This window comes from Parambassis ranga, chromosome 19, assembly GCF_900634625.1.
Source record: "Parambassis ranga chromosome 19, fParRan2.1, whole genome shotgun sequence".
NCBI lineage: Eukaryota > Metazoa > Chordata > Actinopteri > Ambassidae > Parambassis > Parambassis ranga.
In genome coordinates, this window is record NC_041039.1 from 9,913,855 (window position 1) to 9,938,639 (window position 24,785).

At 40.5% G+C, this 24,785-nt stretch overlaps 1 protein-coding gene across 1 annotated transcript in view; it reads left to right on the plus strand.

The window, feature by feature from the left end:
- Positions 1-15,288, plus strand: part of nrg3b (neuregulin 3b) — a 152,465-nt gene extending 137,177 nt beyond the window's left edge. The window contains exons 6-9 of the mRNA XM_028431585.1: positions 2,008-2,134; positions 6,852-6,961; positions 11,148-11,330; positions 14,383-15,288. Of these exons, the coding sequence (XP_028287386.1) occupies positions 2,008-2,134; positions 6,852-6,961; positions 11,148-11,330; positions 14,383-15,112 (1,150 nt within the window). The 3' untranslated portion in view covers positions 15,113-15,288. The remainder of the gene's footprint in view (positions 1-2,007; positions 2,135-6,851; positions 6,962-11,147; positions 11,331-14,382) is intronic.
- The last annotated feature ends 9,497 nt before the right edge of the window (positions 15,289-24,785 follow it).

Here is a 24,785-nt window from a genome sequence, read left to right on the forward strand (position 1 = left end):
ATGCTACAAATTACAAATTACAATTACAGCTACAAATAAAGAAAATGCAGACAAAGAAAAGAAAAGAGGAAAGTTAATGGAGTTTGTGTTGATTGGATTGGTCTTGATAAACAAAAATGTGCTCTTAGTGGTGCCGCCCTTATTGGTCAGCGTGACGAAAGACTCCTGCTCACCGGCAGAATTATTGTACTGAAAATTATTCCAACCCCACAACTCTCATTAAACTGAATCTCTCCTCCCTAAATGTTGTTTGACAGTGTTTCTCAGACAAATAGCTTCTTGTGCTAAGTTTATTTTCTTTTTCCGTAAAACTTAAAATTTCATTTGTATCATTAAAAAAGATTAACCATTAGTAAAGTTTTGTTCCTCATTTTTTGAAGACTATACAGAGGAGAGATAAAAGAGCTCCTTCTTCATTTTTAAAGACACGTAGAAACATAAATCAAAGCCTGGTTAATTGTGTGTGGTTATACATGTTAGTAATAGGGCACGATGCTAAAGTGGGACTATACAACCGTGCTGATGCTAAAAAAAACTCGCTGATTATCATGGATTTGATTCTGAAAAGGACTTGATTAAGCAATATATATATACTGTATTATATTACACATTATAATGTATGAGCCTATTTAATAATTGAGCAAGCATAAAGCAGAGAGCGATGAGTAAAAGTAAAAGTAAATAACTTTTTGAGCAGCTACATATTTTCAAACCTACAGTATGTGCTGGAACAGAAGGTGGCTGGACTTCTTTTTTGGTTTTGAAAATGTTTCCTGAGGTTTCCTCACTTAGACTGTTGGAGACTTATTGTAGCAATTCTGCTAAATAGGAGCTTTAATTGAGACAACACTGTCAGCAGGTGGAGGTACAAACATAAACAGCGTCTCACTAGGGTCTTGAATAGAAGGTGAAATGACTTCCAGACTTTTAGTTGCCTCACAGTGTTCTGCTCTGCCATGACCTGGATAACTGAGACATTTAATAGACCCTGGTTGCAGGGAGAGTTTAGCAACCTAGAATTTAAAAATGAACATGTAATAGTGAATTAACATTTAATCCAGAAGTCTTAAGCATCAATTAATTTTTAATCCAGTCAAAGTTTAATCCAAAACGAGAGAGCACTACCATTATTTTATTTAGCATATCTAAAGCATAACATTTCCTTTACTTTTTGTTTGTACATAACAGTTTTTTTAATGAATGAGGGAAAAGATTAAGCACTTTTATTGAGTGGGTGAAAAAAAGCAGTAGGAAAACTGAAAAATCTGCTGACATCACCAGATGGATGAATTAACACTTAACCAGTAGTGCAAATAACTTCACCCTCTCAGATTACACATATGCTGACATACCGTAATCATAAAACAGAATTCTGTTCTGTGGGAATAAACATCCTGGAGGTATAGTTGAAGAAAATCGTTCTTTCTTCACGCTGCATCGCCTTGATAAAATTTTACGCAAGACATCATTGAATTTTATCATCATACCTTCAGCTACATATTGACTGGTGTTCGTGTTGTCACTTTGACCTTTCAAAGCGCTCAGACGTGTACAGCGTTTGACAAATATTGTCAGATCTTCTTGTTTCCAAACTATTTGACTGTCACAGCCTTTTTTTAATACCAAGCAACACAAATGTAGATTTGTTCAACATCACAATGTAAAGAGGAAGCCATCACTGAAGAGACAAATGTGACAGTATATGGGCAGCACATCTGACGGGTTGTTAACCACTATGTGTGATGTTTGTGTTGATGACAGGTGAATTAATAGCTTGATGTTAGGTGTGAAGATGTGACTGAAACAATCAGTGACAGATGTAAAGACAAAAACAGATGTGTTTCATTAGAGAGACAAATCTTGAACATCCTCCTCCAGTTCAGTTTATTCCGTAGACCTATTCTGCCTTTTATATTTATTAATTGTTGAGAAATCATGTATTGCTGTGGATTATGTCTTTATTTTAGTTGTAACATTGCAGTCCTTCCTATCTGCTCTCCTCCACAGGAGACACAGAGAAAAACTCCAGGCTCATTTCTCCGACAGCCGCAGCCTGAGAGACTGCAGTGTCAGTGCCTCAGGCCTCATGTCCAAATCTACTCCCAGGCTCCACTACAGCCTTCAGCTTCAAAAGGTAAGCCCTCACCTATTATTGATTTATTTCCAGTCATATCTTAATCATACCATTTTCATCTTTGTATATATACTGTACAGACTTCAGAGCGCCTGACAGGATGATGTATGATGTGTGTCTTAATAATCTCTTTACTGGCTGGAGCCTTTTGTTCGCACTCATATATGACACAGGCTGGGAGGCAGTGGGGAATTAGGGTTTGAAATAAATACATCACGCATGAAAAATCTGCCTGTCATGTTCACACTGACAGATTCTTATGACAAACTGCAGATTGGAATTTATAATCCGCAGCATGTCAGGGATAGTGAATTCAGCATGCAAGCACAGCAACAATGAAAAAACAAAAAACTATGTTATGTAATTGAGCAAACAGTTTGCTGTGGGGACACTCCTGTCTGATGCCATAAGTGGCAGGAAGTGTATGTGTAACATATTGCAGTAACACAGTCAATAGACACTTTATTTACATTTTTTTATATTCTTTCTCTCAGAATTGTATTTTAACATAAAGAACAAACGGTAGGGAGTGAGCATAAAAGCAAAGTCCTGACATTCAAAGTGAAGCAGGCAGAGGGTTAAAGGGCACTGATACATCCCCTACAGAACAGTAATGCACCCTAATGCACACTTGTAAAGGTCTCATCAAGTGTGTGAGTGCAGCTGTTAATAATAATAATAATAATAATAATAGTAATGCATTAACAGTTCCCTGAATTCACCTTATTTGTTCTGTTATAGTAAAATAATATAGTAAAAGATAGTAAAATGTTATTCTATTTTGAATTCATTCAATGTTCAGTTTTCTTGTATCATTGAGAAAGTTACTACTAATCCTACCTATATTTCCATTGCAACCTCTGCCTTCACCTGCAAGTGGGGTAAGATTTATAGCAGTTCAAACAGAAAATAAACATTTTACATCTCCTAGAATGCAGACTCTAAAAACAAAGGTAACTAAGCAGAGTGATTACAAACACAATGACACATAAATGTATCTCCTAGGCATGCACACCTGTTTAATAATCAACCAGCTTTTTTATACACGCTTGAATTTGTTGTTGGAAATTCCTCATTTAGACTCAGCCTTGTTCTGTCATTTCTGTGTTTAGCCTGCACTGAGACTCTTTAATAATGCAACAGTGTTGAGTGTCACCCGCTGAAACAAACACCCCTAAAGCCAGCCCCACCCACGGAACTGCACTTGGCACAATCTGAAAGCTTTTTGAGGGTGTCATTTAAAATTATGCCTCTGAGCGGTTGACAGTGAAGAAGTGGTACAACATTTGATGTACATTTTGTGAAGTAGCTGTGTTTAAAATACTCAAATAAGCATCCTTCCAGTTCCTCTCAGCATATCAGAAACCAGTGTACGTCCAGAGCATAATCACAGGCTATGATATTAACAGCAGGACTGTGAGGTTGTGGTGACAACCAGCAACCTCAGCAAGCAATGAAGCCACAAAATGCTTTTAGTACTGAAGGAGGCCAGGAAGAAGACGAAAAAAAACACAGTAATAACACAAAAACAACATAGAAACACAAGCTATAATAGAAGAGTGTGAAGGAAGCTTAAGGTGGGATGTGAGAGATCACCAGCTATAAGCACCCAGGAGGAGGCATGAGCTGAACAGACTAAGGAAAGATTAACAAGTGAAACCCATTTTTCCACAGATTTGACATGGCGACCCCAGACCACTGCTTCTCTCCTCCCACTCCCTCAGCTTGCAACCATCAAGAGAGAGGACATGTGTTGTGGGTGGTGCAGGCCTACAAGTTCTGTTTTCTTTAAAGTTGCACTGACAAAATGAAAATAGTCTACAAGGAAGAACAGAGCAGAGTGTTCTCAAAACATTTGGTGTGTGCTGCAAGAACTCAGCATCAGAGCACAATGATTTTGTGCGTGTGTGTGTGTGTTTGAGGCAGAGGGTGGAGGATGAGTGCAGTGAGCTGGAAACAAAAGGCTGGCTCTGTCGAGGCAGGTGCAGAGGGGAGGATAAAGTCCATTTTGGTTATTGTCTGTCATACCAGCTCTATGATAAACTCATGCACCTCTCCATTGTCTTTAACCTCCTCAAAAATACCTTGAACTCAGGTGTTACAGACCAAGACGCTTTTCCCCTCACGGTGCACTGATATGATGGTAGTGATGTCTGGAGCGACGCCCCAAGTCTGAGACAAAGAAAAGGTTGCTAAACTCTTTTTTTAAAACAGACACCTGGGCACCTGTGCTGCATTTATACTGGATGTACTTCACAGCCTTGGAATATCATATCCATCCCTGCTGTGCACCTGCTGCGGCACCTGCAGCATTTTCAAATATTTCCCCCTTTATGTTCCATCTGTGATTCCAAATACCTATATGTATTTACACATCGGGAATCATCATATGTTCCCTCCATCTGTAAATCTCAGTGTGGAGAGCCATGAATTGCACATCCACTTCACTATAAATGCACACTTGAGAGTGATGTCGCTACATGACCCCTTTCATAAATATTTTTAAAGGAGAGAAAAATGAAAAGAAAAATGGAAATTACACAGTTAAACAACTGCTGTCTCTTCTGGGATTTAAATCAACACCTCTGTAAAAAAAAGAAAATAGAAAAAAAATGCACCCATGAGACACTCTTCACTGAAAGAGACATGCACTAACATGAAGGAATAGGGGCACACAGATGGGGAGGACAAGACACAAAAACTTATACCCATCAGCTGAAGGCAGGTGCTAACTAACTAGTCTAGCCTGAGCCAAAAGTGGACATACTGTATGAATACTTTATGGGGCAAGAGAATAGTAAAGTCCCTATAACACAGCCTTGTGCACCAAAGGCCAGAGAAGTATATCCCTAAAATACTTTCTGAAAACTCTAAGCTTGATTTCGACAACTAACTTTGGGTTTACACACAAAAATGTAGTTTTTAGTTGTAACCGACGGATCTATGGCCATGGCACACTTGGTCCATTGCAGACTTCTCCTTTATATACAGCAAGCTTCTCCGTTTTATTTCTTCTTGATTATCAGAACAGTAGAGAAAAGTTTATTTTTGTGGATTTTCTTTTTGGTCAAATTCAAACCAGTGAACTGAAGAAATGTTTGAAATTAACTGGTAATCAGTGCAGAGAATTTCCAGAGAAAGAAAAATGTTGACACGTGTGAATGAAAGCTTCGAGCACAGAAGAGAATTAACCAGGCTGCTGGTGATATTAGCTGCTTGTTTAGCAGCGGTGTTGTGTCAACTGAATGGGTGATATGAAAGCTTCTTTAGGTATCACTGTGATTAGTCAAAGGACAGGCTGGCATGGCTTGAATTTTAATAACAACATTTGCAAACTCTGTGCTTGTATGCATGTCAGTGCATAATTTAAAAAGAACTGATTAACATTTTGATACCAGGTGGAGTTGAAATTCTGTTTGTTGTCAGCAGTAGTCATATCTTAGCCTGGAGATTTGCTCAGTTTTTAGCAGTAAGCTACATGTGGCTGTGTGTTTTGTGCCACTGGCCCAAGGATTGTCCTTGTTAAAAAATGGTCAAATATCCTATCTTGCACAGTTCAGGACCTGTGATTTGAAAGTAATCCGAGGAGGATTATGGCTGCTCTGAATGCATAGGTTTGCCTTGCTCCTTATTATGTAGGTGATAGTCAACATATTGATGGGTTTTTTTCAACCTCCTGTATTTTCTCTTTGTCTCCCCTTGAAATAAATCCACATTGCGCTGTGTTTATCCAAGGCTTTCACAACAAGTGGCATAAAACAAGGCAAAAGTGAGATAGGAGGGAAGTGAAATGGGTTACGCCATGCAGGTCCACCATTGTCTGCCACAAGCTATTTATTTCATCCCCTGACATAGATATCATCCTCCAGGAAAGTTTGCAGTGCCAATTGCCTCAGAAAGTGAGGCGTTTTTTCACCCGCGGGGTATATGAGAGGGTGGCCCAAATGATACAATTTTCTTGCACAACAGCAGTAACAGCCCCCTCTGGGAGTCAGGGGTGTAAGGAAGGAAAAAAAGAGCTTATCAGCCATGAGAACCCTGAACCAGCTCTAAGTCACATGCAACCGCTTTAATGATGTGCAATCAGACAGAGAGAAAGGGCTGCACAGGAGGCACTGTAACTGAAATAGCAGAATTATCTCATGTCTTAATGCTCCACACACAGAAGGGGGGTTCTTGGGGCATTCATGGTCGCAGTGCCAGAGCTGAGGCTGGGGCCTCTTGTAAGATAATGGTGTTATATTTGATAAGAATAAAGGGAAAGGACTGAGGGGGAAGAGAATTATTCAGGAAACCATTAATGTAATCTTGTGTGGGATTAATTCTTGAGTGAAACAGGAGTGCTGTGAGGGCCAGCGTGGAGTTTGTTCACAAAGTGTCCCCTCCTAATCTGCAGTTTAAAATGTAAAATGTAATTAAAGACTCTCTGCCTTCACTAAAGGGAGGATACATCAGCAATAGAACATCCCCAACCTGACTGGGGATTGCTGCTAAGCATACAGAATTATCAGCATTATGTATTATACCCAGGGCTTATTTCCTGTGTTGACTTACATAGCCGCTTACACTTGAACATCTTGTTTTTGATTTTGATCATTACAACAGATTAACCCACTAACCAAATGTCTGTGTCTTTTGGGCTGCATAGAGAAAATAATAATGTGACCGTATGAAGCCATTATTGCCATGTTTTGTCAACTGTTCTTTTCTATTACAGAGCTGCAGTACTCATGGATCATCTATTAAAAGCGGCAACATGGCACCAGGCACGTCAACAGCAGCCCCACCTATTCTTAGCAAAGCACTGTCTAAAGGGAAGCGCTTCAGGTGAATATAACACGTGCCCTGCTTCATGTCACTCAATATAATATGCCAGTGAGAAATGCTGTATGTATTATATAATTCTGCAACATATAGGCCTCCAAATAATAAACGTTTTAAATGCTTTATGATGACTGTAAATGTAAATAGCCAGCCCCCCATAAGCCTCATACCTGCCTGGCATTTCATTAGAGGCTTATTACTATAGCTAGTTGGATAAATGAAAAATTTAGGGCTGTCAAAATAGTTTTGAATGTATTTGTTTTTATTTACAAATGGCAAATTGATTAAATATGTTCCCAGTGAATTTTAATGTGCGGAGTTAAACACTGACTGAACCAGATTCCTTTCATGCCATCCTTCAAATGACAGAAGATTCAACAAAATTAACAATGTTTTGCTACAAGGGATCTCAGAAGCTGCCATGCTTTGTGATCACAGCCGTCAGTATCAAAAGCTGCCATTTCAAATCCTCAGAAGAACACAGTGATGCGGCTATAGAGCATGCTACAATGGCCCTATCTGGGATGTTTACAGAAAAGCTTCATTTGCTTTGATGATATGGGTGCAGGCGCACTTTGACAGCTAATGACGTTCAGCCACACAACATGCAAGAACTCCTTTCAAAATAAGTTTAGTTCCCTTAGCGCCTATTACACAGATAGACCTTTGTCATGGCAGCCATTATGACTTTACAATTAGGGAAAGCACAGACACAATTAAAGAGGATTCTCCTCCAATAAGTGTCAACGTAAGCCTCGATAGTGAACCAGTGTTTACAACAGATACTGATGACAGAGCTTCAGACACATACACACAAGGTTCCATCCATCTTTATAGAACCATACAGTGTCTGACATACAGTGTACTGGGTCATGCTTTACCCTTTTCTGCCATACTAAACAGCACAGCAGTACAAGTACATGAACACAGCTGATTTCTTTACTTTGATGAACAAGAAAATGACTAAAAATGTTTTCTGCTAGAAAATGTCTACCTTTTCTCTTGATCTAATGGGAATCATAGGAGGCTCTTGTAGTTGTACTATAATGACATAACAACAGAGAACAGGCTGTACAAAACATCTATTTAAAGGCTCATTATGTAGAATCTGCATTACAACAGTCGATTGTTGTGATACAGAATGTACAGTTAAAGAAAGCTGTGTTTGGGAGGATGGATTCAGAGTTTGTGTGAAAGCAGACAGAGGGAGTTTTCAGATGTCTGGTTGACAATGATGACAACTATAGCGAAACCCCACTGTGGCAGCACTTGTTCTCTGTTTTAATGGACCAGTGCTGTGTCACAGAGGAAAGTTTTCTTTCCAAAAGGGTTGTCATATGTGGCTGCGAGGACAGTGCCAACTCCTTCTGGCTTTTTTATTCTCCACAGAGTCATGCAGGTGCCACATGAAGGGCAGATGACAGTCAATCATCTGTTTGTTCCCAGAGTGAGGCAAGGGAGAGCTAGACTGTGATGGATGATGTTGAGATGCTTTCAGCTATTGACCTGAAAAAACTGGACCACAGTGTGAGCTTGCAGGAGGAATGCTTCATAAAAACATGTCAATACAACCCATCAATATTGCTGCAAATCATTACCTGTGTGTCGTGGGCTTTATCATTCAGTCGAGTGAGCTGTTTGCATGCAGACTGTTTCTTCTACATCACATACATAGTAAGGTTGAAAATCTATTCAACCAACAAAACCGACTGTTGCATGGTGACCACTGAGTGTGTTTAACACTCGAAGTAATCTCAAAGGTTGCCATATTTGTGAGTATAAACTGGTAGGAAGCAGTTTGAGAGACAGTGCACCGGTTCACCGTCTTTAGTGTATTAGCATGCTAACTAATAAGTGCATCCAATGCTAATGAACAGACAGTTATCAGGAATTAGGTACTATTTCACAAATAAGAGATTTTTCCCTCATTGCTCATCTACTTCATCTTTAAGGTGACATGCGCACCAAATGTCACTTCATCCCACAGCAGCCAAGATATTTTATTAAAAAACCACAAAGGTCATGTGCCTAATGGTCGCACTAGAAGATGAGTCAGGGGATCGCACCGCCATCAGTAGGATTCATCCTGCAGAGACCACGGGTGTCTGTACAAAATGTCATGGCAGCCCATTCAGCAGTGTTCATTCAGATGTATTTAATCTGGACCAAAGTCTAAATCAAAGGCTAATGTCCAGACTGACAGGTCTGGCTTAGACACATAAAGTGTTGGATCTTCTTTATAATCATAGTCATTTTCTTACTCTGCAAATACAAACCAGCTCAGCTCACTCTGTTCTGCCTTCTCACACACTATTTCAGAAATAGCATCCTCACACTGCCACACGTCAGTGATTGTTTTCTTTTCTGCTATTGTGGTATTTAATCAATCACCCTGATTCTTCTGTCATGATTGCATTATGAGGAAATTGTACTGAGTAGGCTAATCAATATGCTCAGATTGGGCCTTTTTTGCACAAGTATGAAACTGAACTTTGTGAGCATATTGTGGGTACATCCTGCTGTTTTTGTGGAATAAGGTGCTTACTGTGAACATGTGACATACTCCTTTTTTTAACTCACTTGCCATCAAATGTCTTCCAGTCTTTCTTGGTTCTCTCGTAAATGCACAAACTGGAACAAGAACTGGTTAAAGTGCTGGATTATCCTCCTAGCCAGGCATACCCATTTAACATCAGGAGGCTGTACAGTTTTTGGTGAACTGTAGAGATAAGCAGCTGCCTTTCTGTTTTTAAACCTCCAATAATTACACCAGCCTGGTATTTTTTTCTCTGTCTGAAAATATATTTAAATTTTTCCAGCTCCCAGTTAATCCTAATTAAAAAAATCAGCGTGCTAATAGCCAAGAAAACTGACATAATTCTGCTTTATTCATATCAACTTTTTGCAACATCAGTCACAACAAAAGTCTGTGTCAGAAAAGACTAGAGCCAATATTAGCAATGCTATTGTTCCATAGCCACGGACATCAGAAAATCATGTAATAGCTGAACATTTTTTTGCACAATATTCCAGTCGGCTATCAATTAATTACCACATATCTGTTTGGCTGTTTAGCAATTCAAAGAAGGGAGCTCAGCTAATCTCAAAGTTTTTTTTCATTTTGATTACTATTTAAAAAACAAAAAAAGAATCAAACAATCCATCATATTAAACACAAACACACACACAAACAAACCATTTTTGTACTGTGCAGTTTTAGCAATGCCAAATTATTCAAGAGTCAAATCAAGCTGGGAGAATGTTTGTCGCTGATTTGTGTTTACTGCTTTGATACAAACAAGTTATTCAGCCAACAGTAATAATATGTCTCAAGTATTTTTCTGGTTCAGTTTAACTAGCACAATCAAGTAACTGCTTGGGTCACAGTAGAAACAGCAGCAGGTGGTAATTGGTGATGTCTGAGACAACCTAAAATGTATTCAAATAAACCAAATATGAAGTCAGCCTGCATTTTATATCACCACACATGCTGTAAGAACATGTTGTTCTCACATTATCCCTCAGCCTGCAACCAATGAGCATCATAACTTTTGATTCACATTTGATGTCGTTGCTTTACTGCTGAAAGCAGGCAAGGGGTGTGCTTTGAAGCAGACCACCTACTGCCCACTGTGTGCACTGTGACAGGAAGCACTGTCTCCACAGACTGTACGTGCTGCTCATTTCCATCACCCACTAGGTAGTCAAAGAGGAGGAGCTGAGGTAGAAAACTTACAATGTGGTATGGCATCCATCAGTCACTCATGGCAGTAATCATGAATAAGATATTGAGCTCTCCACTAACAATGCTGCTGACACTACTGCAATTCTTTCTCCCCTCTTCCATGACCAATACTTTAATTTAATGTACATTTTATTGCTCACTGATAAAGTGATTTTTTATTTGTTTTTTGATACGGCAGTCTCATGATCAGACATAAGTACCAAGATAATTTATGTGAAGAGTCAATTGAATATGGAATAGATTTTTTTCTGCTCAAACCTCAAACAGAAAGGTCAATCCATTTCAGTCCATTTTACATCAATAAACACAAAAGATGAGATAAATCGGATACAACAAATGCATTAGTGAGTGCAGCTTGAATTTATGAATATTTTGTAAAATGTTGTGTGTGCGTGTGTGTGCAGTTGGTTTTAATCGCTTCATTTGTTCACCTGCTGTTTGCAGGAGTAGCTCCCTCTCGCTCAGTCCTGCCCAACAAAGGAGAGAAACTAATTACTTCAGGACCCCACCCATTTCCAGAGGGAAACAGAAAATATCGACAAATCTCATCGACGGATCCCGAGTGGCCGGCCATGTCTACAAACACTTGCAGGAGGATGAGTCAACAGACATGGAGTCCATTAGAAGGTGAAACTATTTCTGGCTTTTTGTGTTTGTTTGATCTGCAAATAGGAAATTCTCTGCACCTCCCACCTCACTGAGGTCAAATAGCTGGTTCAGTGATACAGACCATGGGACTAAGTGAGGTTAAGTTGGAGTGGCAGAGGGATCATTTGGGGAGAAATGAGTTTATGACTCAAATACTCCCAGGTCAATTCCATGAACTAGCCTATGAAATCAGATTCAGGCAAATAAATGAGATCTGCAGTGCCCTCCTTCTTCTGGGACTGTCACAATTAATTTGGAGAACACACTTGATCCCAACTGCTCAATAGTATCACAGTGCTGTGGAAGACAGGGGTGCGTTTGCCACTGGGCTGCTGCCATTACTGAAAAAGTCTTTTATCTGCTTGTTTTATGAGTCAAAATACAGCAGGAGGACTTTCCCTAATGATGCACAGGTTCAGGTGAGTTTCAAGCTGCACAGCGTTATGAACAAGCACAGCTTACATGTCAATACAATCATTGAGCCATATTGGGTTACCGCAGCCTTCTAGAACAAGGCCTCAAGTTGCAAAGGTTTGATTTCAGGCATTTTCACTCCTATAATTCTCCCCACGCCTTCGTCCTGATGTCGAGTAAGGACAGCGAGTTGGCCTATTTTGACAGTTGTCAAAAAAGAAGCAGAGCTACTGGCCCTGTTTCAGAAGACGTTAAAAGCAAGGAGGAATTTTGGCAGAGCCACGACTCACCAGTTGGCTATCTGGGGGCTTAGAACATATTTTAAAAGTACAGTCTGATCATCTTCACTGGCATGTGATCACATAAAGTGGCCTAATGTAAAATCCTGCTCGTCGTGTTTGTTATCAAAGAGGAAACGTTTGTCCAGTGGTCCTTGAGGAGGGAAGAGATGTCGGAACATAGCTGCACGTTATTTCAACTTTTCTTCCACTTGAAGACTTTTTAGAATGAATGTTGTATAACAGCTAATGGACAATATTTATCACAAGCTGCTTGCTTTCTAAATGAGATTATGCATGTCAAGCAGCTCTACTTGCATTTCTTTCTTTAATAATTTCTGCTTTAAGACACTAAGACACTGAACATTTTATTAAGTCCTTTTGGGGTTTATTTTCAGACACAGCAACCCTGAGCAAGGCGGTCCTGTTTAGCATATGACTGAGAAACAGGCTAATATGCTGTGTGTGCAACTTGAGCGATGGCACTGTTAACAGAAATGTCTGTCATTAAAGCAGCACTGTCCCCTGTGCATTCCTCAGACTTAAAAGTGCCTAGCAATGTTCCTATTAGCATGCTGGCCTGATTGAGCATTACAGTGACTTGTAAGATACACTGCAAGCTGCCAAACTCTTTATGTGACCTATTTCCATAATTTACATTTTTAAACAAAGCTCCATGGAGCTCAGTAGTTCTTTCAAATGGTTGTGCAGCGATCCTCCAGGAGCAGTTTCCCTCTTAACACAAAGTACACACACACACACACACACACAATAACAAACAAACTAATAAAGAAACTAATGAGAATTCCTTTTTAAAATCACAAAGGCAAAATCTGTAAGCTATTGGCAATTAAGTCTAACACAGCTTTTTCAAGTGTTTAGGAGAAGAGCAATAAGAAGGCTTCTCATCTTCTTGGGGATAAGACTGCATTGGTACAGTTAAACAATTTAGATCTCATTAACCCCTGATAATCTCCTCATAGATCCATCACTCACATATGGCTTTCACTGGCCTTCAGGAGGCTGAAATGACCTATATTTCTTGCCTTACAAACCATATAACACCAAGCTTACAGCCCCCTCCTTCTCCTCTTCCTCCTCCTCCTGCCCCCTAGTCTCCCGTGTTGCCATGGATACACACTCTCATCTCTGGAAATGAGAAATGGGAGGTGGAAGGGAGAGTGAGAGAACGAGAGAGGGGAGAGTGAGGAAAGGAGGCAGAGATGATGAGAGTGCAGGGAAGTAAAGATGGAGGCACGGAGTGTGGCGTTGGTGGAAAGTGTTAGGAAAGAGGTGAGAATTCCAAACAAACACAAGAATACCCTTCCGTGTTTTCCATTTTATGACAACAAATCCCTACAGAGCATTGTCATTTTCATTATCCAGAGTCAACCCGTGTATTTACCGATCGCAGATAGGGACAGAATTGAAAGCAAATTTGCAGTGGGAGTTATTTTTAGAGATGTTTTGATCTGCTGGATTTACCTCCAGCTTGCATTCGCCCTTCTAATACCAAAGGGGGGAGTGGGAAAGTAATTCAATTATTTAAACTTGGTTATGCTACAAACAGTCTCTGAAGGTTGACAGTAACACTGGCTGTCTCCCTTGGCTGTGCCAGGGTGATTCTAAATGTGAACTGAGTCTTCAATATTAACTCTTGTGCACATTTACAAACTTACCTTACTTGACTCAAGATAAGTTTCCTGTTCTGCTCTGTCATTTTCTTACCTAACGGCATGCTTTTCAAGTGTTGTCTGCTTCGTGACATTTCACTCTTCTGCGAAACATTTCCAGGATGCATCATCATGCAAATGGACTCACTGAGACTTTCACACCCACACGTAAACCCTAAATGTTACACCAAAGGCCTGTCAGACGAAGTATGCGCTGCGAGACGCTGCACTGAGTAAACATTAACACATGTGAAGCAGTCTATAGAGGCAACACACAATGTTTCTACAGTTTCACACCAGTCAGGGTCAGGATTCCAGCTGCTCTGCTGCTAAAGCCTTAAATCTCTGATAAGGCAGTCATGAGAGAAAGGATTTCTCTGTTTAACATTCATGCAGCAACAACACAGGCACGGATTATAAATAATTACAGTAAGATTATGAAAGAACAATACCTAAATAATAATGGTCGTTGTCGGTGCTAGATGTTTGTTTTGTGAAATGAAATGTTAAAGCACAAGAGGATGACATCTGTATCTCCATATTCTATACTACTCTCTCACTTTTATCCCTCTTAGGAAATGTGTGTCTAGGACATAAAGGTCACAATGTAAATGACTTGGTTTCTCATTCTCACCCTGCCGTTTCTATTCTTTCTTCTGCCTAAAGGTGTGATTCTGCCAGTGGAAGGGTCGGTGCCCTTCTTTGCAGGACATCACTGTCTCACTTTACTGCCAGAAAAGGATGGACTGAGGTCCCTTGCACTCGTCTAGATAAGAGAACAACCTTCCTGCCACCTTCCCTGCGTGCCCGTTCTGTGCCCATCATCCCTTCCCTTCAAGCATGCGACCTCGAGGCAGGGCACGCCAACTCATGTGACCGGAACCAAACAGGGCTTCTCAAGTGGCGCCCTGTGCTGGGTGGAAAGATGGGAGTGCCCATTAGCAGCTCTCCCTCTCCTCGTGAAACAGTCATGCTGGTGGCTGGTGTTAGCCCTCCTGCCACCAGCACAGCTCCACTGGGTTCTGAGAAGAACCTCAGCTCCACGCAATCACCCTGCTCTGTGGAAATCACAGTGGAGCTTGCACAGGAATTAAAACAGAAAAGCCTTTCCATCCCCACAAAAATGTCTGGGTCACACAGTGAGATCCACCACAGTGGCACAAACACTCTTGAGGCAGAACCTGTGCTGGAGTCTGAAGGAAAAAGTGTGGAAAACTCAGGCAGAGTTCAGCACGCACTCACCAGAGGTTTGAAGGCAGCAGGCCAAAGAGAAGCCCAGGGACAGTGCCAAGGTCAGACATCTCTCATGTATGGAGACGCAAACTGCTTCTTGGCCACCAAAGGACCCAGCTGCAGAGGAACTGGAAATGCTCATGCCAAGCCCTCTGCAAGCTGATTGGATTAACTCTGTAAAGCTTCAAAGACACTGTTTCCAATAACTGTATACCTTTGCTGGTGGCTCAGTATGGTTAGCAGGTGGAACCATCTGTGTGGCCACATGGACCAAAAACAGATGGCCATCAATTCTGAAGGAACACGAACAGATTGAACTGCTGAGGCAAAAATATATATATATATATTGACACAAAAGACATCAAATTACAAAGAGACAAACAAACACACATTGTGAATAAATGTGACTCAATAAGGAAAACAAAAGTGTGACTTGAGTGGGAGCTTGACTTAAACAGTGTATTGAAAAAATGCCACTATTTAAAAGGAGCTTCTACTTAGAAACCAAAATAGTGTGTCATCTCTATGTTGTTTCTCTATTGTAAAGAAATGAAATTATATATGTCATATAATATATGTCTTATAGACGTATATATATTTGACATACAATTGTGACAAAATAAAAACTAAGATAACAGTGTTAATTAAGGGCTGTGTTCATCTTAATCATTGTTATTATCACATGTTCAAATCTAACATGAGATAATATTGGGACAAATTTTTATCTCACACATACATCTATGTCTCCATGGCAACGTGCACCTATAGCTTATTTTTTTTCTGTGTGGATGAAATCTTGCACCAGGCCCTCAGCCGCACTGATTAATTGTTGTTGCTTCAGATATTTACATTTTTTAGGTGTGTGTGTGTGTGTGTGTGTGTGTGTGCATGTTACACACAATAAATGAGTGCAGGATAATGGTTAAAGGTTTGCTGATAGAACTATTCTGTGTATGTGAAGACGCTGTCAATGATGGAGAGAGCCTCATTTTTCTTCCAGAGCACAAAAATTACACGTTTGGTTTGTTACTTCTCATGAAAAACCCCTATACTGCGTCCAAAAACACAAAAGAAGACCCACTTTACTGTGTTGAATTCTAACAATAGCCATGAGGTTTGTGGATGGAAATGAAGCACAGCAACAATTCTGTATTTATCCTTCATTTATGTCAAATAACATATCTTCACTCCAGGTTTGAAATGGCTGCTGGCAAATGTAGGTAGGTAGGTATGTGTGCAGGACTTACAAATGGGTATTTCTGAGATTTCCTCATCACGCCTCTGTAGAATAAAACTATCTTGAGTCTACATAAAAGTTTTTTGTGCAGATTAAAATGAATCTCATTGATCCCTGAGGGGAATTAGAACCAAAGCGTCTGCAAAGGAAAGATAAAATTACCATAAACAGAAAATATTTTGCATTCTAAATACATACAATGACTGCTGGCTAGACAGAATTCACCACACTCTTCACTGAATTTTCAGATGTTTACAGATTTGCATACTGGATTCAGCCTGCGGTGATTACAAAAGGCAGGTGTGTGTGCGGTAGTGCGGCGTGAAAGATGAAACCTGGATACATAAGTAGAGAGCATTATGAATGCAGATATGTTTATAAAAGGTATTTGAGGTGAAGGAAAATTTTTATTATATACATACATGTCGTACCATTCGTAGTCTTCATAGGAAGACTAACACTCTCACATAAAATAAGTGCTTTAATAATAGACACTATTCTCTAAGCATCCTTCTGAAGTTTTATATTTCATCCTCATGAATGTAGCATTTCTGAACCAGCTTCTCTGCTGTAAAGCTGGTCATTTTAACACAGAGGTCTATGTGGATTGCTCTAGTGGCCAGTCAAGGAATTGCATTAGCATCATTATTCAGCCCTGGAGGCTACAGTTTGGATTCAAATGCACATTATTTATGATTGGATGTTCTCTTTTTTTTAATACCATTCATCCATCCAATTCTATCTGAAGCCAGGTCGCTGTTTTAGGTTAAGCAGGATATTACAATACAAGGAATTTACAATCCATACAAATTCTGGGTCTGCCACAGGGTCTTTTTATGTGGGCATGCTCAGTTAAACCCCCATGGGAAGGCATCCAGGAAGCATCCCTTCAGATGTAAACGTCTCCAAATACCAAACAACTGTAAGTAAACTTTCTGGACCTTTTAACAAGACATAATTGCATGTTAAAAGAGGCTCTAACCAACAAGCTGCCATACACTCCCAGTGGCTTCAGTCCATCCTGCAGCTCCAAAAACCACTGATCTTTTCTAATGGAAAACTGCCAGTTGCTTGACACCCACAGTAACACTAGAAGTTAATTGATATTGTAACATTAAGAGTAAATTCACATAATGGCCAGTATGAAAACACACAATAACATATGACACGTTTGTTCTGAACTACTCAGCAGTGCAGTTGAATATAAGGCTTCTGTAACAGAATCCTGTCAGAGACATGTCTTCCCCGTGTGGCACTAATGAGAGGCCGTGTGGGTTTGAAAAGGAAGGGATCAGTGTTTGATCACATCTCACACTGAAAGCTGAAAACACTGTTGGAAGCATCTTTTGAAATAGACCCAGGCTCAGTGTTTCCTGACTGGATTCTCCAGCTGGGAAAAAAAAAACAGAGCTAACCAAGCAGGGAAGACACACCTGATGGATTCATGGTTTTGTCGATATCAGTGGAACTTAACCCACACTTAACAAAGGTAAGTCCCAATCCTTGGGTACAATTGTAGACAACAGGAGTGCACATAAGTGTGGATGACTGTGAGGAAGATGAAGAAGTAAGTGTTCTCATTATTCCTGAAATGAGTCAGGTTTGTTGGAGGTGGGCCCTGTAATAATCCTTGCTGGTTCACTGGTGACTCTTTTATGTTTCAGAGGAATGTCACACACACATACATACATACACACTGGTCTCTCTGGCTTGGTGTGAGAGGAATACTGATGAGCCAGGGGTGCAGGGGGACAGTGAAGTTCCCCACCAGATGGCATGGAGATTATGAGGACAGCAGGCCAGCATGTGTAATGCAGTGCTACGGGTGTGGATGTCTGCTAACATCTCTCACCAGCTCCCGTCAACGTGGGATATCAGGTGATATTTAACTTTGCCAGTGGTCGTGTTGATACAAGTGGCAGTTTCTGTTTTGGAATAAAATATGTTTTGTTTGTTGTGAAGTGACAGCTGGTGATACTGTGAGTACAGCACACTCAGTAGCCTAGTTGAAACAAGATCTGGTATTGTATGTTGTCTCCAGAGAGGCCCTGAATCTATTAATATACACTAAGCATCAGAACTCCCTGCTTTAGTGAGTTTGCATGTGCAACCCCAAGGCTTCTGTAAGATGAATCTTAATAAAGACACGTGCCTTCATAACACGTGTCATAAAGCGACAACTCCAGATATTTACACACTCACATTGTAAACTGTGTACTTACCTGTGCAGTGTTTGAATTTTACACAGCAATTTGTGCACACAATAATATGATAATCAACATCCATCTGATCCACTGAGCTAACACTAGCTGCCACATTTTGAGCCACCCAAATGTAACAGACTGCCAAATCCATCCAATAAACACGCAGTGTTCAGTGAAAACAAGCAGTCTGTGTAGAAGTCTATAACATATCTTGTGTGTGGCAGGGGTGAAAACATGTCTGTCAGTTCATACTGAGCTTTTTTCACATTTAGTGAGCTTAAAGTTTTGATACTTTAAGTTCACTGAATGTTTCCATACTTGTCAGTGTGAATGTACACTAAACAGCAGCTCTGAGTGGCACCGGTCTTTCCTGTCGTACCAAAATACTTGCATAGCTAAGTGTTCAGTTGTAATTGTTGCCATTCATCACAAAGCTATGAGAGCTGTCTACGTTTGTAAGTTATTATAGCTCTACAGTGACTCACACACACACACACACACCGAAGGTGTAAAAATGGTGAGCTGAGAAGTCCTCCTGTGATTTTGAGTAACTGCAAAGACCTGACATTTACCAATTATGTTTCTGACAGCTGATTTTTTTTCTTATTAAAGTTTCAAATGTAGCTGTCATTGAAATATTTCACTGTAAAATCCAAGAGTACTTATGGTCAGTTAACCACAGGATATAAAGAGGGATTGGTTCTGTTTTTATTATTTCACACAGTGTTCTAAGCAGGACAATGTACAGCAGTTAACATGTACTTAGATTATCAATGGAGCAGTGTTATTGTGCTGCAACAGTACTTAGCAACAATGATCCATCTGCTCCCCCTTGCTACAGTGCTGCCCAGACATTGTGGGCAAGAATCAATAAGCAAATGTTTACTAACAACAAAGACTATAAATTGCGCACAGTGTTGAAAACACATCATCTCCAGGGTGACACAGCTAAATAAATCACATCATTTGAACATCTTGTTCCAAACAAACACTAAGACACTGATCGTGTTAATGTTCCAGCCTTTCAGGCACTGATGCAAACACCTGACAGACCAAAACAAATGCAGCCACTGCAGGCCAAATGCTTCACACCATCCATCCATCCATCCCTCCATCATCTGTAACCACTTTGTCCTGCAGTGCAGGGATCTACCTACAGGTGAAAGGCAGGGTACACCCTGGACAGGTCACCAGTCCATCACAGGGCAACATGCACAGACAAACAACCGTTCACACTCACACTCACACATATGGGCATTTTAGAGTCACCTAACAAGCACGTCTTTAGAATGTGGGAGGAAGCCGGAGTCTATTCGCATCCAGTGGAGTCAAATTTGAATGTCAGTAAAGAACCATCAGGCTTGTTTTTCTCAAACCTGCTGTGCAAACACACTCAGGCCATTAAGCACACCATTGGGCATCATATCACATACTTTTTATTAAGCTTCAACATCACTCTTGCTCAATGACCGGCCCAGACATATGGACGAGGCAGAAACAAATTAAACATCCAAAAAAGTCCTTATGAAAAGAGTTTGATTGACATTGCTACTTCCTTGAAGTTGACACTTGTTGTCAAAATTCATGTCACAAGTTTGGTGTTGTCACTAGGATCTATTGATACATGTGTCAGCAAGATTATTTTTACTTGTTTTTACTTTAGTACATTTATATGAGTCACAGTTCAAAACCTTTATGGCGCCACTCCCTAAATGCCCACTTTTTTTCCGATTGGCAGCAAGTTTAAACCAAACTCTGGAACATGAGACTGGGCATCCACATCTGAGTTTAGTGAGTACAGCCCTTTAGCTATCTACTGTTTTGTCATAGTATAGTGGGTATGATCATTATAAATCTATAATACTGCTGAAGGTTGTGGGTGTGCAGTGTGTAGAAAACAATGGCTGTTTTAAATAAAAGTGTCTAAAAGTCTCCCTCATAATGAGGGGTTATTGAAAAAAGTAAATATTATTACTTGATCTTTGGTTATGCTAAATATAAATGTTTGACAGCATACAGTGTGACAATATACTGCATGCTACTGAAAACAAGGAAAAATATATAATGTAGTTCATCAGGGTCACAGCTAAAGATCCAAATAGTGTAGTAAGATGATAACAAAACAAACAGGCTATACAATGGTATACTCTTTATAATATCACAGGTTGGCTGTACGTGTAAAGTGGGCCAAAGGGCATTTTATCACCACATCACTTCCTGCCATTTTAGAGGAAAACAGTGCAATTGATGTTACTCAGACATGCCACTCACGATAGGCTGGATCAATAAACAGTTTTTTTATCATTAGCATGTGAAGCCATGACATCTTTAGAATTTCATACTTTTATATTTTAATGCTGTTGGCTGCAGAGTATCTTATTAACTTTCCAACGTCTTGCTTAAGGAGAGGAATTACAGTGTTGGCTAAAAATAAAGCTGATATCTGCTCATGTTCAGTTACAGTATTTAGACAACATATGCCTGCACTTTAACACAATTTAAAAACCCACAAACAGCTGATTGTCTGCACAGTTTAGTAACAGACTGCTCACACTGCCAGGGAATCATCTCAGCTCACAGAACAATCCTCCGTACTCTGTTGTCTTTTGTATTGCTGACATGCAAAAATGATAAACACATTCCCTACGACACATAGTTTATAACCCTAAGGGTGTTTATGATTGCCATGGCGTCCACAGACTGCTGCCCCCTCATCCTCTGGGACTACCAAGTCAGCCTAGAAGACAGATTGTGGTCCTGACCTCAGACTCTGTTTTGGTCTCTGCTATAATCAGGACGCTCCCTATGCACAAGCTGTCAAGATGCACACTTCTGACTTCTGCTGAGTTTAAAGTGGAATACATTCATATGAGCATTTGTAGAAAAAGATGAATTCTATATTTGAATTTGGATTGTACTTAAAGGTCAAGTCTGTTTGAATTTAATTATGATGTCTGGCATTTCAGTGCAAGCACACTTTATAGAGCATTTAATATTCTAATATTTTACGATCCATGTTTCATAGCATCACCAGGAAATTCTGGAAAACATACTAATTTATTGGTACCACTGTCACATCTGTTCATTATTAATATTAATGTGGGGATTAAGCTCCTTTGCATAGACAGCTGCAGACACCACAGATGTGGAACTTTTGTCTCCCCCTTCTGGCAGTCAGGGTAATCATGCGAACATTGTTGACACATTGGTGGGAACGTACCCACAGATGTGAGAATTGAGATAGACTTCACAGATAGGTGTAGTGTTTGAATAAAAGGGGTGTGCACTGTGGCTTTAAGTACAAGAATAGCTGGTGTCAGTTTTGTTAATTCACACATTGTTGCTGGTTGAAGTGTCTCACCTCGATGAGCATTGTGTCATGGCTGGACTTGTCATAATAGCAGCTCGGTCTACCTGGATTAGCTTAACCTCACCTGACCTGCATTGTCCTCATTACTCACCAGCTGCTCCTAAATGCTGTGGTCTATTTAAGGCAGAATCTTTTGACACCTCTTGTCAGTTTGTCAAGTTCCTCTGTTGTGTAGCTGTGGGTTGCTACACATGGTTTTCCAGCTGTAATTCTTGATAACCAACCTGTGACCTAACCTGCACCAATTCCCTGCTCTCGCTGCCTTACCATCAGCGAGCAGCGCCAGTCAAAGGTAATCTGTTTCCTTCCGGTTCTCATCTGCGGTTAACCATCACCTGTTATTCTCTTCAGTCCATCCCTTCTAGCTACCTGCTGATCTTCAATTCCCCATCATGCTTATCTGCTTTACAGTTTGCATTTGCCGAAATATTTCTTGGCTGAATCTCAGAGAACTATCAAAAACGCTGTTATAAACAGGGATGCAGGCTGTGGTTTCCCCCCCTGATCTGACCCTGCGAACCTGAAAATCAATTGGCTATGATACTCCATGTAAGTCAGGCAAAGGTCTGGAGTGGTCTAAAGAGGGGTGATCTTATTCCAACTAGAACCAGGAAAAAGAAAACACATTTACGTCACCTTCTGGCTTGGTGGAGTGGTGACCTGGCTGTGCTCTGGATGAGTGTGAAAATCCTGTTAAATTTGTTTGAAAAAGGCAGAATCAAATGTTATTCACGTAGGTCGCCCAGGGAGGAAAGCTCAATGACCACTTTACTGATTGTGTCATCGTTACAATTCTACTTTCATCAAGTCTTGACAGAGTTTCATCACTCACTCAATCCTCTTAAAAAGCACCCTCAAATGACAGATGTTGCTGCTTTTAGTGAAGCTGAACGATACAGTAGGATCACTGCCATGAGAAAGAAAAAGAATGTCAAAAGGAAGAAGACAAAAATAATGGCTGAGTGCTTAAGTGCTGGTCACATACTGTAGATGGATGTGAAAGCACAGCTGCATTCCCCGCACTCTCCACCTCACCACTCTGTGAGCAAACCCTCACAATGCAGCACATAGAAGAAATTGCTGCTTGTCAGAGAGGGAAATTACAACTTCTGTCACTCATTTTTTTTACCAGTTTGCATCATGCAGCTTCTCCTATAGCCATGTGTCAAAACTGTAACAAAGTGTCCCCTGAATTAACCAATAATGTAGCATGCAAACTGAGTGTGACCCAGTAAGGTGGTGAAATCAGGATGCACCAGGAGCATGTGTTGCCTTCATAAATAAAGCAAGAACCAAACTGAGACCCTGCAGTGTGAGCTACCTGAGCTGTTCTCTTTCCTCTCCGACTTACAAAGCCTCTGCCACGGCAAATCAATCGGTCCAGGAGAGGCAACAGGGGATGCCACTGTGCATGAACTGAGTGCAATCAGACATAAACCAGATGGCACAATGGAATAAGAGCCGGAGCATTGTCTCCTATGGAGTCCTTTCCTGTACAGAGGAATGAGGCACACGCCCGTCAATACAGCAGCACAAGTCACACTGCTTTGTTTGGCTGCCTTGGAAGTTTTGTGCATATTAGCCGTATAAAAAGTAGTTTTCAGGTCCATTATTCAGCTGAACATTGTGATGTGATTTAGAATTTCAAGGAGGTTCTCCAAAAAAACTGTCTGTGTAAGTGATTCTGCCATCAAACCGATTCAGTTTCCTAGTCTTTTTTTGTCAGTGCTGAATATGTGTTTCTAGTGTTTTATTATTTAAATGTTGAATTTGTCTCTCTTCAGTGGTTGTCCCTGGTGGAACATGGGTTGAAAGTATACATGCATAAGCAGCAGTGTGAGGTGTAAAAATGAGTCCCAGTACTTCTCCTCTTTCCTTTGCTCTGCTTGCTTATCTTGTCCTTATTTGTTTATTGTGTATATTCAGAGTATAAGATCCAGTATCTTATTATGAAACAAGAAGCACAAATATGAGACAAGTTCTAAAAATACACAGCTCTCTACAAAACAGAATACTGTTTCTGCTTGCTGAAAGGTTAATGAGCTGTCAGGTTGGCAGGTTTTTGTTACTGTCACCGCTGTGCAAGTAGTCACTGCTGTTTTGAATCTTATAAAGTGCTAAAGTTTACATACATTTTCAGTTTTTAGTAGAAATGTTACAGTTCAGGTGCAGAAACGACAACATTCAAGAAAACATTGCAAGAAAGTGAGATTTTTGTGCACAGACTAGAGAGAATCCATGCATTTGACTCCACACAATAATTAGACAATGTCTATTTACCAGTATTTAGTTATAACTTTCTTCATTGTCATGTCATACCTCTTTAAAGGGTTTATTATAATTTTATCTACAGCACTTTGAACTATGTGACTAGAATATGGTACACGTGAAATAGGTAATATAGGAAGTAAAGCACTGAGCACCACTGGCTCACCATTGTTCGTAGAACCTGCACTGCAGTGATAACAGGTGCTTCATCACGTGGCACTGGCTGGTCCTCTGCTTTATTCTGGCAACAGTTGAAGACTTGTGGATTGAAATGTTGGCAGGAGGTTTTTACCCCACTGGTTGGTGGGGAAGAACCAACCGCTCAGTCTGTTTCTGTGGTTGGCCCTGTGACCTGCAGTCCAGAATCCTCATTCAGAAAGGGTGGTTACAATCTGCACCATCTGGCTCTCCTGCTGGCTGAGTGTAATTGTCCTGTTGTATTTCTTCGGTGTTCAGATTGCCCACTGCAGACAGCTCACACATTGCTGGTCAGCATATTTTCTGTGAAGATTTCTTTGCCAGGATGTCTCTGGTGTAACCTTGGCCTGGATAGACAGGACGATCTTGCCTCTGGTGGAAGTGAAGAAGCTGAAGCGTGGTGGATAGAGCAGCAGATGTTCTCTTCATGACCCCGACATTCATTTACTGGGCTTTTGGGAAGGTATGTTTCGGATGGCGCTTGGGGGAGGCTCCATGCAGGACTTTGGGAAACACCTTCATCTACCAGCTCCCAGGGTCTGAGCGGCTTTTAGTTGAG